Source organism: Trachurus trachurus (genome assembly GCF_905171665.1).
Source record: "Trachurus trachurus genome assembly, chromosome: 16".
In the NCBI taxonomy this organism is placed as follows: Eukaryota; Metazoa; Chordata; class Actinopteri; order Carangiformes; family Carangidae; genus Trachurus; species Trachurus trachurus.
This window is the reverse complement of record NC_139902.1, coordinates 14,643,430-14,656,431: the sequence shown is the minus strand read 5'-3', so window position 1 is coordinate 14,656,431 and position 13,002 is coordinate 14,643,430. Positions and strand designations below refer to the sequence as shown.

Below are 13,002 nucleotides of genomic sequence, written 5' to 3'. Positions count from 1 at the left end.
AGAAGATGCAATGAGGAAAGAGGAGAGAGGCACAAGAGCAAACGATTAAATGGTTAACAGGGATGGAGGGAGGCAGGGAAAATTAGAGGGGAGAGAGAATAGATGTGAGGTATGAGTAAACCAGTGGGGAGGAAACACAGATGGATACATCAATACCCATTAAATACAAGCAAAAGACTAGCTGAATCTCTTTAACTGCTTCATGAATCAGCGTGAGGAATAAAGAAGCTTAATGTTTCGTGGCATGCAAACAAAGCTGTAAAAATTACTCCTGAATGCGTGCACGCATGAGCACTCATGTGTCCAAGAGACTGACCGCAGGGCCGGGGTAAGTTAGGTCACAGCCCTCCCTCCACGAGAGGTTGAGGCTTCGGATGAACTCCAAATAAAACGGATGCGTAGTGTTAAACATGGAGAATCCCACAATATTGGACTGTTCATCCACGATATCATCCAGTCTCAGGAGGGGGAAGTCCTGGAGGAGGAGGAGAAAAAGAAGAAGAGAGGAGGGGAAGATGAAGAAGGGGAAGAGAAGCGCAGAGAATGTTTGCAGAGAGAAACAGAAAATTCAGGTGAGTGACAATGTTGACAGTGAATCAAATCTCAGCTCAGAAGAAAAATACTGTGCAAAAACGAGTGTGATAAAGAAAAGGAGAGGCTATGGGGAGTGACAGCATCTAATCTGTGATGGAGGGAGGAAAAAAGAATATGGACAGCTCGGAAAAGGGAAAAAATAGTCATACAGGGCAAAGATAGGTTGATGGAAATGACTCCAGTAGCTTTTCACAGAAATACACACACACACACACACACACGCATCTGAAGCACAAGAGAACATCACGCACAGAGGGCGGAGAGGGGAGAAGAAAAAAAATAAAAAATAAAAATCAGGAACACGGCATAAAGTGACACATTAATTCAAATGGTGGAAAGGGAGGGGAGTATATCAAAGAGGCAGATGAAAACACCGGAAGCATAGAGGAGGTGGCGGGTGGCAGAAGAAAAAGGGCACATCACGTCTGTCATCACCTTCACCTCAGACCCCTTTTTCTTTTTGCCATCCTCCTCTGCACTTCCACATCTTCGTACAGTATGTTCGTTTCTCAGACCCCCCCCTCCTCCTCCTCCTCCTCTCTCTCCTTCCTTTTCCCCATCCTTCATCTCCTCTCCCTTTATTCTCTCTCCGTCACCTCTCTCTTCTCCCTTTATCGAATACTTTCTCCGCCTTAGCACCTTTGCTCGCTCGTAAAGGGACGGGAGAGGAGGAGGAGCAGCGGGGCAGAGGGAGAAAAAGTGAACATGGAGGAACAGAAGACGGAAGACAGGAAGGGGGAAGGACTGGTTCGCTCTTACCATGGTGGTGAGGATGTACTTGTAAAACGCTGATGTCATCCCCAGCTCTGATGCCTGTAGGACAAAGAGAACGAGAGAAGAGGATGAAAAAGTAAAGACGAGGCAGGTGGAATGCAGGATGTGGAGAGAATAACGGAAGATGGAGAAAGATTGATGGGGGGAGGGGGGGTCAGGGCAAAGGAGGGGAGTTATCGAGAGGCAGAGAGCAAAAGGAGACAGTTGGGGGACAAAGTACAGGAGAGAATGTGGGGTAGAGAGAGGGAGCATACGTTAATCACAGTTTTACATCATCAGGCTAGCACTAGGACATTTCGCTGAGGGCGAATGTGCGCCCAGTGAAAACATCCCATACGCATTCAAACTGTGACTCACTGGGCTGGCTATCGGCATTACAGGCCGTACCATGAATCAGAACAAGCCTGGGTAACATCTGCACTGCATCCCAGCAAAAGATGTTCTTTTGTCAAATACTTTCTTAAGAGTGTAAGTGATTGTTGCTGGCAGATATGCAGAAATATTGTTCACTCTGCTGCTCCGGAGGACAGGGAAGGTAAAAATAGATGTTAATTCTGTTACAACAACAAATGTGTAGCCTGTGGAGCTTTAAAAGGAGTTGCCTTATTATCTTACAGATGGTAAGTTCTTCATACGCCTGAATTTCCCATATGGATATATAAGAGGGAAAAGCGTTCAACTTGAGTGTCACAGTATGTATTGTGTACAACAGAAACTTCAAACGCTGCGTGGGTGGTTCTGAAGAGCGAATAGATCCTTGAAACCTGACCTTCTTAAGGATGAGATAGGAGACAGAAGCATTGGCGTCGATGATGATGGTGGCCACTTTGTCGTCACGGATCTCCTTCAGCAGCGGCGTGGGGTCCAGGTTGTCATCCAGCATCCTGATTGACAGCGTCTCCCGGGAGATGAGAAAGCGGCGGACCAGTTCCTCCAATCTCAGCAGGCCTGAGGCAAAGCCACAGCAGAGTCGGATTGCATATCAATGTCTGTATCAGTAGACATAACTCATATTTCTTAAGTATAAGCTCAGCAGGACCCGTGAAACTCGTGATTCTTCCTCAGATGGCCACATATTTGTGTCATTTGCATGATTGATGGTTTGTCTGAATCTCCAGGAAATTAAACATAATTTAATATGGAGGCTACAGTGTGTCTGTATTCACTGCTTCCCACACTAGGACTTTTTTTTTTTTTTTTATCTCCTGTGACCTCTGCCAAGGAGGTTTTCTATTCAGTCCTCTCCTGACAGCTTGTGTAATTTAAGGAAGAGTTAGGAGCAGTGATTAGTTTTAGTGTAGGTATCGCTATCATGCGGTCATTTACACAGAACTTTATTATTTGACTAATATCTCATAACACATAGAGACATTTTAAACATATTTTTCAACATTTCCCTGCAGACACTGAGAGCAGATACTCTGTAGCATTTCTTTAATTTGAGTAAAGTCCATATGTATGAAAGCTTTTTTTTTAACTATCTGTCTGAGTGTCTGTCATTAGATTTTATAAGCACACATATCGCCTCACTTATTTTTCCTCTTTAATGTCACTCCTAAAAATTTCACCCAATCTGAACCAGCTCTGGTCCATAAAATATTTGGATGAGCCAAAAAATGTTTTAAACATACCCTCCTTGTAAAAAATACTCCGCTTTGAATAACAATTTTGTGTCTCTTATAGTGTGTCTGGCTGGTGCTACATTAACATGACAAAATAAAACTTGATCACCATAACTCATGACATAAGTGCCTGTGAGTCAGCCTCCATTGAAATTCATCTTTGTACACAGGCCTAACATCCCCGGATAGGTTTTAGATATGCTACGAAATTCATGGTCTCCATCAGCCAATCAGCAAGACAAATGTCTAAACATTTTCTATTAACAGAATGATACGTTTTTGAGCGTGTTGAAATTCACTTTGTGTGTGTTATCCTTCGGTGATTCCTTTTCAGGTCTTTGAGTGATGTGAGTGAAATAATATGTGTTCAAAAAACAACTAAAGACTTTGAAATTAAATAACCAAACTGGGAAAGTGGGATTCTGCTAACCTCTGGTAAAAAAAAAGTATGGGCAGACAAAGAAACACAACTGCAGGAGCAGAAAGAGTGAAATACAGTACTTGAGACAATTCACCCACTTCAAGCGAATTCCTCTTGAAAATGAGTATAACCAATGGCAGTCAAGACTCACTTGACACTGTGCGTGGAACGAGTCTTTACTAGAAAGTCTACCCTGCTGCTTCCTAACTGTAATTCCATAGTAAATCTCCCCTAGCTATGTAAATAGGTGGTGGGGCAGGCATCTGGGGGATGGAGGGGAAGGGGAGAGGAGGAAGGGAGAGGTAGTGCACAGAGCCCTTCAGCAGGAGAAAGCCTCTGTAAGCAGTGGGGTAATCACTGAACCAGGCCAAAACTTTAATTAGTTTGAGGAAGGAGGGGGGAAAGAAAAAAAAAATCAATGCACTTTACAGCTTCCTCTCCTCCCCTCTCTCACTCTCCTGCTTTCACATTCTCTCTCTCTCTTGCACATAAGCTCTAACCTCTCTATCTCTCTCGTCTTAGCCCTGTGCTCCAGTTACCTCTCTCTGTCTTTATCCATCTCGCTCTTACGCCGCCACCGTCTCCTCCTCTTTGTGCTCAGTCTCTCCCCCTCTCTGTCCTTAACCTCATCCATCTCATGAAAACTGCATAATGGAATTAGGCTCACATGGCACGTTGTGACCCAGACGTAGCGAGAGTCGGATACGTCGGTAGTGACCCAAAATCTCTGACGACTCCCTCGCTTAACTGAATATCTATGAACTGCTACTTGCGCAGGCTAAAAGAGGGAAAAATTAGATTAATCCCATTAACAGACGGTTGCAAAAAATGACCAGTTGCTAAATTCGTTACTTAATTAGGATGTGTGCGTGCGTGGTGGCGTGATGGTAGTGATGGTGGTGTCAATGAAATGTGTGACTTCACACATTACTCGCCTCGCTGACAAAAAAGAGCGGATGTCTACTTCACTTGAACGCACCACTCTACACTGGGGTAAACAAGATGAATAAAACAAGTGAGCTGGTGGTAAACATTGTCTGATGTTGAACCTCTGTAGAGGCGCACACACACACACACACACACACACACACACACACACACACACACACACACACACACACACACACACACACACACAAGCCTACGAGCATCCGAAAACCCACTCACATGTATAGAAGTACAGTACACACAGAGGGAGCAATACACACACACACACACACACACACACAAGACACACACACACAGTCATTCAGAGTGTGGAACAAGTCTGTTGAGTGGCAGTTAGCACCTATTCTGCAGCCATGGCAACCAGCTCCATGGCGATAGATAACGCAGCCAAGTGGGTCAGAGTCTGTGAGTGTGATAACCTTGTAAAGATCACCTTCAAGCCAAATATACTACACACAAACACACACACACGCATGCATCCCTCCGTCTCTCCAGCAGTAGAAGCTGCGTGTCTCGGCCCGGACGGTGACCAGCAGGCTGGTCTGTTGCCTCCTATTCTTACGGGAGGAAGAGCTTGGTGAACGACAAGGCTGCTATCTACCCGTTCAACTGATGATCAAAAGTGGAGGAAGACGTCTGATGCCATTTCAAAGCGCTTTTAGTTCAATGAAATGACAAGCCCGCAAGGAATTCGGCTTACTTTCAGGAAAGTGTGGGACGACAGGCTAACTGCGGGAGAGATAATGAAAGCATCTCCGTGATTGAATCAATTTTTCATAATGTCACAGCTTTTTGTTTGTCAAAATCTACCCTTTTCACACGGCCATTAGAAGTGTTCAGACTTCAGTGGTCGCTCGTCCTCGTTACCTAATTGCCCTTCAGGTCTTGTGCGGTTCTACATGACTGGTCTGAGCAGTCAACAGCTGCACGACAACTCATCCCTGCTCATTCATTTCATTCAGGAACCGACAAGAGGCGGCCGATCATTCAGTGGATATACTTTTACCATCTCCTATAGTACATGGTGTACTACTCTGTCATATTCACAAAGCCCTGTTTAAATACTCCAGCCACCGTTCCACCAAACCCTTTAATTCTTACAGCTCTCAATTGGGGAGTGCATAATAGATCAATAACACACTCTTTCAAAATGAAAATAAAGAGGGCTGGTGACTAAGCCAGGAATCCCTGGTGATGTTAAAGTTCTCTGAGTGCCAGGCAAGTTAAATCAAATGTCCTCTAAGTTCTTCCAATACTGGAAAGCATTTCAAACAAAAATATTTATTAAATTGGTTTGGGCTAACAACCCTCTGAGGTGGATAAGAGACAGAGTGTGAGGGCATGAGTAATAAATAGGAAGGCCGTGACAACAGACCGAACTACATGACCAGACTGTCAAAATGAGTGTCCGACGGCAACCGTCACGTCCGCCCAAACACTGTGAACGTGCCAACACGCCCACAGAGGCATTAGTACACAGAAACACACACATACATTAGGTAAACAAGTTCAGAAGGACACAACTGATGCATTTACACCCACCTAAACACAAACACATCCACATTACTAAGTCAATAACTACACAAGGAGTACTCACACTCAGCCTTGGCGCAGACCAGGCTGGCTGAGGGGTAACTGAACGAGCGCAAGATGGCTCCTATGGCCAGACTCAGGTCCTCGTTGCTAGGGTACAGAGTGACAGAAGCGAAGCGCAGGTACGGCAAGCGAGGAGTTTCCTCAGGACCAATCTTCACATGAGGGATCTGTAAATAAAAAAGGAAAACAGAGAAGAGAAACAATAAGGGAGGCAAGAAAAACTAATGTGTCTTGATTAAGTCCTCTCCAAACACACACACAACAGGGAAAAACAGTGAATAAGGAAGATCCATTAAAGAGGCTAGAGGGTGAAAAGAGAGATAAGAAAAGAGGCAGAGGCAGAGAACAGAGACCTAAGGATAAAAGGCTAAGGGAAGAAAGGAGAAGAGAAACAATGGAGAAACGAAATGTGGATGGTGGTTAATTATATGAGAAGAAACTCAATAGGCAAGGAAAACCAAATCTCTAGATACATTCATCATGACAACTGTGTGGGTAGGAAGGAGGACAGTCAGCGAGAGGGAGCTGTGCACAGATTTGTACCTATTTGTGTGTTTATCTTCCACACTCACCTCTTTTTCTCCACATATGTGACTGACAGTAGAACCGGAGGCGGGGCTGGAGGCGGGACCTATCACAGAGACGACGCCTTTGGGTAGAATCTGACACACTGAAAGGAAAAAAGATAAAATAAACACTGAATATGTACACACACATACCCACACACAAACAGATCTTTCCTCCGCTTCATTTTGATGGCAGCACAGAGCTGGCAAACAGAGCTGCATTCAGGGGGGGAAGCATGGAAATTTAAAATGCAGCAAAAACTCAGAGGACGCATTATGGTTTCACTTTAACCACTCAGTCTATTGTGGGAGCACAATGTATCTCATTATAATCAGATTTATTTTGAGATAAATACACCAAGGACCACAGCAGGGCAGCCCACAGGTTGCCTCCTGCTATTATTCACTTGTTAAGACAGTCATTTTTAATGATTTTAATAATCTTTAAGACATTTTGCTCTAATTATATCTCTGGCATCAGGACGATGTTGGCAAATTGGTTGTCACCTTTTTTGCATGATTACCCTTTTTGCAAGGGACAATATTGGAAAAACAGTTTTGCACATTAGTCTATTTCATTAACTATTCATGAAATTATATTATAATATTAATTTACTGATTTCTTGGCTGAGGAATGACTGAAGTCAACACCATCTCTGAGTTCATAATATATTCAAGCAAAATGCAGATTATGTTCATATACAGGTATACTGTGTGTGTTCAAGCGGAAATGCAGAAATGCATCCATTTTAAAACTTGAAAAAAAAAAGTGTAATGGACTATTCATTTGTCCATAACCTTGTTTAACTCAGTTTTAATCTTCATTATTATAGTTCTTCTGTTTGAGGTTTCTGTTTCTGTTTTTTGGTTTGGTCAAAAAAGTGATTCATGAATAAATTATGCCTCTTTTTTAAAATCAAAAACCTTCATGTCAGGATCTAGAGTTGTTGTTTTTTTTGTTTGTTTTTTGGGGCGGGGTGTTTTTTGTTTTTACTTGAAACAGGTCAGATTATGTTCATCGTCTGCCTTTTACTTGACTAACTGAGCAGCCTGCAGTCTGAGTCACTGATCAACAGCCATACACAGAAACCTACCAAAAAGAAACTTGGAAACGCTTTAAGGAATGCTTCGACATTTTGGGAAATATGCTCATTTGCTTTCTTGGCGTGAGTTAAACGAGAGGATCAATGTCTCATGTCTATGCGATAATTATGAATCTACAGCTAGGAAGGAACCAGTTAGGTTAGCATGGCGTAAAGACTGGGAACAGGAGGGAAACAGCTGGCCTGGCTCGGTCCAGATGTAATAAAATCTGTCTACCACCTTGTCTAAAGCTCACTAATGAACACATCATATTTCGCTTTTTTAATCTATGCAACAACCATAGAGCAGTTTTTACCAGAAGAAAAAGTCCCACACATAACACAGTAAATTGGCATCTTTAATATGTTACAGTAATAAATCAACTTTAAAAGGGATGGTGATTTTTTCCCCACTTGGACAGAGCTGGGTTCACCATTCTTCATTTCCAGCCTTCATGCTAAGCTAACCAGCTGCAGGCTGTAGTCGCACATCCACCTCCAGATATGTTAGTGGAGTGTAATCCGTGTCTCAGCAAGAGAAAAGCAAATGAGCGTTTTTCCTTAGATGTTAAACTACTCCTTTAAAATCAAACATCTGCTGCTGACCAGTATCCTTCACAGGCAGAAGCTGGATTGTGCTCCAACCTCTTTCAGCTTACAGAGAAATGTAATTAAAATGTTTTTGTACAGCCTCTCTTTGATAAGCACTGGGTTTTATTTTCTTTGACAATGTGTCCTGTCTACCCACCTGAAAAATGTTGTCATAGATACAGCAGGAGTAAGTCTGGTGATTTCACAGCATTGTGTGCTTTGACAGTGAGGAAGTTATGTTCTTTCTGGTATATTAGGTTGGTATTTTAATTCATCCCAATTAGTTCTCCTCAGTTTCTGTCATTGTCTGTGTGTGTGTGTGTGTGTGTGTGTGCCCGTGTTTATTCTGCAGAAAATGATGTGTGTGTGCTTGCATGCCTGCGTGCCTGCGTGCATGTATAAATGCCTGTGCATGTGTGTGTTCTTGCTTGGGTGTGTGCATGCAAGCGTGCCTCAAACAGCCGTAGCTGTAAGATGATGAGCTCTCTGATCCAGAGACCAAAAAAACACTGCAAGCAAACACGCCTGTCAGAGTCTCCTGCCCATCGGTCAAGGACACACACACACACGCACAGAAAGACACACACATACACATACTGTAGGCCTGCAACTCAAGCATGCACATATGTACACAACCCTTCTCAAGCACACACAGACATTTTGCCAGTAGCTTGTGGCAGGGTCACTGACCTATCAGAATAGGAGCAGGGAGTCTGTGTCTCCTCTGTGGCTGAATTCAGCCGTACATCTTCTGTCTTTACAGACTCCAAACATTCTGTTTTAAGTCTGCGTATCAATACAAATTTAATGGGGCAGCCTCTTTGGTATGGTGCTGCTTTCTGCTGGCCTGCACCGCTGATCTGTATTAGTATTTGATGATTTGTTTTTGTCTGCACTGTAGCCAGTTCCAGCTGTTACTGGAGGGCACTGGTCCGCTGTTTTTAATGAGACAGGCTTAGTGGCCCATTACTGGTCTCTAATGACATGTAAAGTAATCTGCACGAGCTCTTACTGGTTCCTAATCACATGAAAGTGGTGGTGTTTTGTCATTCTAGTCATCATTTGAGGGTTTTGCTTCCAAAACACACATATATATATATATATTTTATCTTGAGTGTTTTGGATTAAAATCAGCAGTATTTAGTGGGCTACTGTACTTTTCTACTCTGTTGAAGTCACTATTGACATTAATGTTACTAATGATATCTGCTGGTATTTTTAGTGGTCGCTTTTTGTCTGTAGTAGACATTATGGTCTATTGGACTCTAATGGATTTAGGGGATTTCATCACTCTTGCGGGGTTGTGCAAATCTTCTCTCCTGTTCTTCTCTCATGTGCATCAGCTCCACTCACTGGTGTCGGTAGTGTCGTACTGGGAGTCTTTTTGCAGCTCATATATGTCCACCTCCACTCGGGCTCGGGCCGGACCCTCCATCACACTGTTGATGTTCTCCCTGGCCAGGGCCAGCGCCAGCCGCTCTCCACGCCCACACACAGACTGGTCATCCAGGATTGCCGCTGGAGAGGCAGAGAGGGAAGAGGAGACAGGTGAAGCAGAGGAGAGAAGATGGACGGCACCGGGAGAGAGGTGAACAGGAGAAAGAGATGAGCAGGAGTGTGAGAAATGGATGATTGTTTAATAGCGTTGCCCATGCTTGTGTGTGGGTGGGAATGTATATGGGAAGAAAAGTGGGGCTGATGGGAGGAATCATAAAGTCTGACTGGAAAAGCAATGTAAGGAATTAATGTTGTAAGGGGTATGAAATCCAAACTATGTTAGAAATAAATTAAAAAAAAGGAGCAGTAAAACATGTTTGTAAATATGTAAAGCAAGAAGCTGTTAAATGTGAACCCACAGACAAGACAATTAATTTAGTTTAGCATAAACACTAGAAGCAAAGCAATACAGCCAACCTGGCTGAACTAATGGGCTGCTGATACTGTTCAGACATGAAATATTGATCTTTTCCAGAAAGAAAATAAGAATATTTCCCAAAATGCTGAACTAGTCCTTTAAAGAAGGAAGGCATCTTCAAGGAAAATAAGTATATTGAGGTGGGTGATACAGTATATGATTGGTGATCTGCCAGTATCTGTATTTACTCGGTTGTCATTTTGACATTTTAAATTACAGTCCGGGTTGAGATTATTGGCGTCCCCCATATCTTCCGAAATAAATGCAAATTAACCAAATCTGTATTATAAGGCAATCTTAACATATTGATCAGAATGATTGGCACCTTTCTGATATATTCAAAATGATTCATAAAGTAAAATTAAAAATCAAATAAGTGTAATTTGTCAGTGCTGAGTAAACCAATGATGTTTGATTGTGCTGCATATGACAGCAAAAACAAGAGCAACAGAAATGCTTTATCAAAAAACATTTCCTACAAGGTCTACAATAGCCAAGAAGTTTCGCAATCATAAAACTGCTCCGATGACTCCATGATGTGGCGGTAAGAAGAAACCCAGTGAAAGGAGTCTGAGGCCTGGAGCAGACTGTTCGAGGGGGGGGGGGGGGGGGGGGGACAAGACATCTAAAGAGCTTCAGGCTGATCTGGAGCAATCTGGAGCGGTGGTTTCAGCCTGTACCATACAGCACAAACTACATCAAGAAGACAAGCCACAGTCTTTCTGGGATAATGTTCCATGGACAGATGAGACCAAGGCAGGGCTGTCTTTGATTGCAGTGCATCAGTTTATCTATAGGTGACAAAATGAAGTCCATGAGGAAAAGAACAGCCCACCTAGAGTAAGACATGGTGGAGGATCTATCGTGCTTTGGGGCTGCTTTGCTGCCTCTGGTGCTGGAGGCACAGAGTGTATCAAAGGAATGATGAAATCAGAAGATTACCAAGGCATTTTAGAGCAAAATGTGTTACCCAGTGTTGGGGAACTAGGTATGAGGTGGAGGTCTAGGGTCTTTCAGCAGAATAACAACCCAGAGCACACATACAGCAGCACAAAAGAATGGTTGAAATGGAATAGATGGACCATTTAAAACTGTCCAACAATGAAATGAATCCTGGCCCAAATCACACTGAAAACCATTGGAGAGAGCTAAAATCTGCAATTGTAAAAATGACTCAAACTTAGAAGACCTTGTGCAAGTCTTGTTTTTAATCTTATTTTAGACAATAACCCTGGACATTTTATCAAAAATATTTGCATGACACAAAATACGTTCATTTGAATTCATTTCTGAAGATATTTTACATTTTGTACTTATATTCATGGTTGGCAAGAATTTTAGTCAGGGCTGTATGTGGTGTATTCTCACGTCTGAATCTGGGAGATCAGCTGAGTATTGCCAATTTATAGAGGGACTATTGCACACCTATCAAACACCTATGATGAAGGTTGTAAGGTGAAAATGAAATCTAGAAACTACAACAAGCCCTCTGGGAAAACCTTGTATCTGTCAATCACCTTTAAGGGTGAGTAAAAGGGGGGCATTTTTATACCAAGTTTGTACTGAAATGACAACAGGTAAGTTATTTATGCTATTTCAGATTTACAATACTGTCCTGTCCTCATGTATCTTACTGTACAGTGCAAAGAGGAACTTTTTGACCCAGGTGAGGTAGGGATGGAGGGATGGCTGGCAACTCACCCATACGGACGGAGGAGAGCAGAGGGGCCTGACTGAGGGAGCGTGGTGGCATGGTGACTAGCAGGAAGGAGAGGAAGTGTATTGACAGCAGCAGTGCTGGCAGAGCCGGCATCTTCTACTGCTCCTCATGGAGAATGGTCTGCTGGCTGCCTGTACCACCACCTGCAGGAGTGGAAGACAAACTGCGTGTTACAGAGGACACACAAACCACTGTCTCGGCACAAGATGTCTTCTTCAAATTGTCATCCTGCGGCTTATCTCCAGCTCGCTCTGTCATTTCTGTGCACCTTTTAATTTGACAGCACATAGAATAGACTTTCATGAAGATGTTCACTGTCATATCACAAAGGGCAGTCCAGTCCCGTGCTTACAGCCTGTCTCATAATAAAATACAGTACACACATCTCTATTTATGTCTCCCATGGAAAGCCTGCTGTTTGGAAGTGACAGTATTCAGCCTTGAAAGGAAGAGGCGTTTCAAAGAAAACCTTCACAACTGGCTCATGTCACCGCGTATTCACTCATACACATTCACACTGTGCACACTCATACATACATATACACAATGCAAACACACTAATACACAGTCGCATACTACAGACATTAGTGAATAGTATTCTAACGACAACTGCCTCGAACACATGCACAGCCATATACAATACGCCCACACATGTCTGTACTCACTCATGTTTTCCATAACCTACCCACCACCCCCACCTCTGAACAGACACAAAACACACACACACACACACAACAAAAAGCACATCAAGCGTGCTGAACTGAGCTCCGCTGGTGCTAAGCAGCCCTCTCCAGGAGTGACAGAGCCTTGCTCTGACTGACAACATGACAAGGCAGCATGAAAGGATAGAGAGATGAAGGGAGGGATGAAGACAGAGAAGAGAAGGAGTGTTGTGTGACAGACAGGCAGGGAGATTGAGGGAGGGGTGGCGCTGGGGGACGGTGGACACGGTGGAGTGGGGACGTTGACCTGGGAATGTTTCAGATGTCTGGTTCACTGATCTGAGCTCTAGACAGGTCTGACGGACAGCTGCAAGACTCGGTTCATGACCATCAATTGACCCCTGCAGCTGTTAACAGAGAAGGTGTTGGAGAGCTAGAAGACTGACCCTTGACCTGAACAAGCGCATGCGAGGGAAGGAAATGAGTTGATGTTGTGTGTTTGTGCAAACAC

The 13,002-nt window shown here is 43.4% G+C and overlaps 1 protein-coding gene across 2 annotated transcripts in view; it reads right to left on the bottom strand.

Annotated features, from left to right (window-relative positions):
- Positions 1-11,937, bottom strand: part of grik5 (glutamate receptor, ionotropic, kainate 5) — a gene marked incomplete at its 3' end in the record, with an annotated part of 31,511 nt that extends 19,574 nt beyond the window's left edge. For both annotated transcript variants that reach the window (XM_083988998.1, XM_083988999.1), the window contains exons 1-7: positions 11,811-11,937; positions 9,548-9,712; positions 6,528-6,625; positions 5,957-6,122; positions 2,138-2,316; positions 1,354-1,407; positions 317-475 (exon numbers count right to left, since the gene is read on the bottom strand). In XM_083988998.1, the coding sequence (XP_083845124.1) occupies positions 317-475; positions 1,354-1,407; positions 2,138-2,316; positions 5,957-6,122; positions 6,528-6,625; positions 9,548-9,712; positions 11,811-11,922 (933 nt within the window). In that variant the 5' untranslated portion in view covers positions 11,923-11,937. The remainder of the gene's footprint in view (positions 1-316; positions 476-1,353; positions 1,408-2,137; positions 2,317-5,956; positions 6,123-6,527; positions 6,626-9,547; positions 9,713-11,810) is intronic.
- Positions 11,938-13,002: the final 1,065 nt, after the last annotated feature.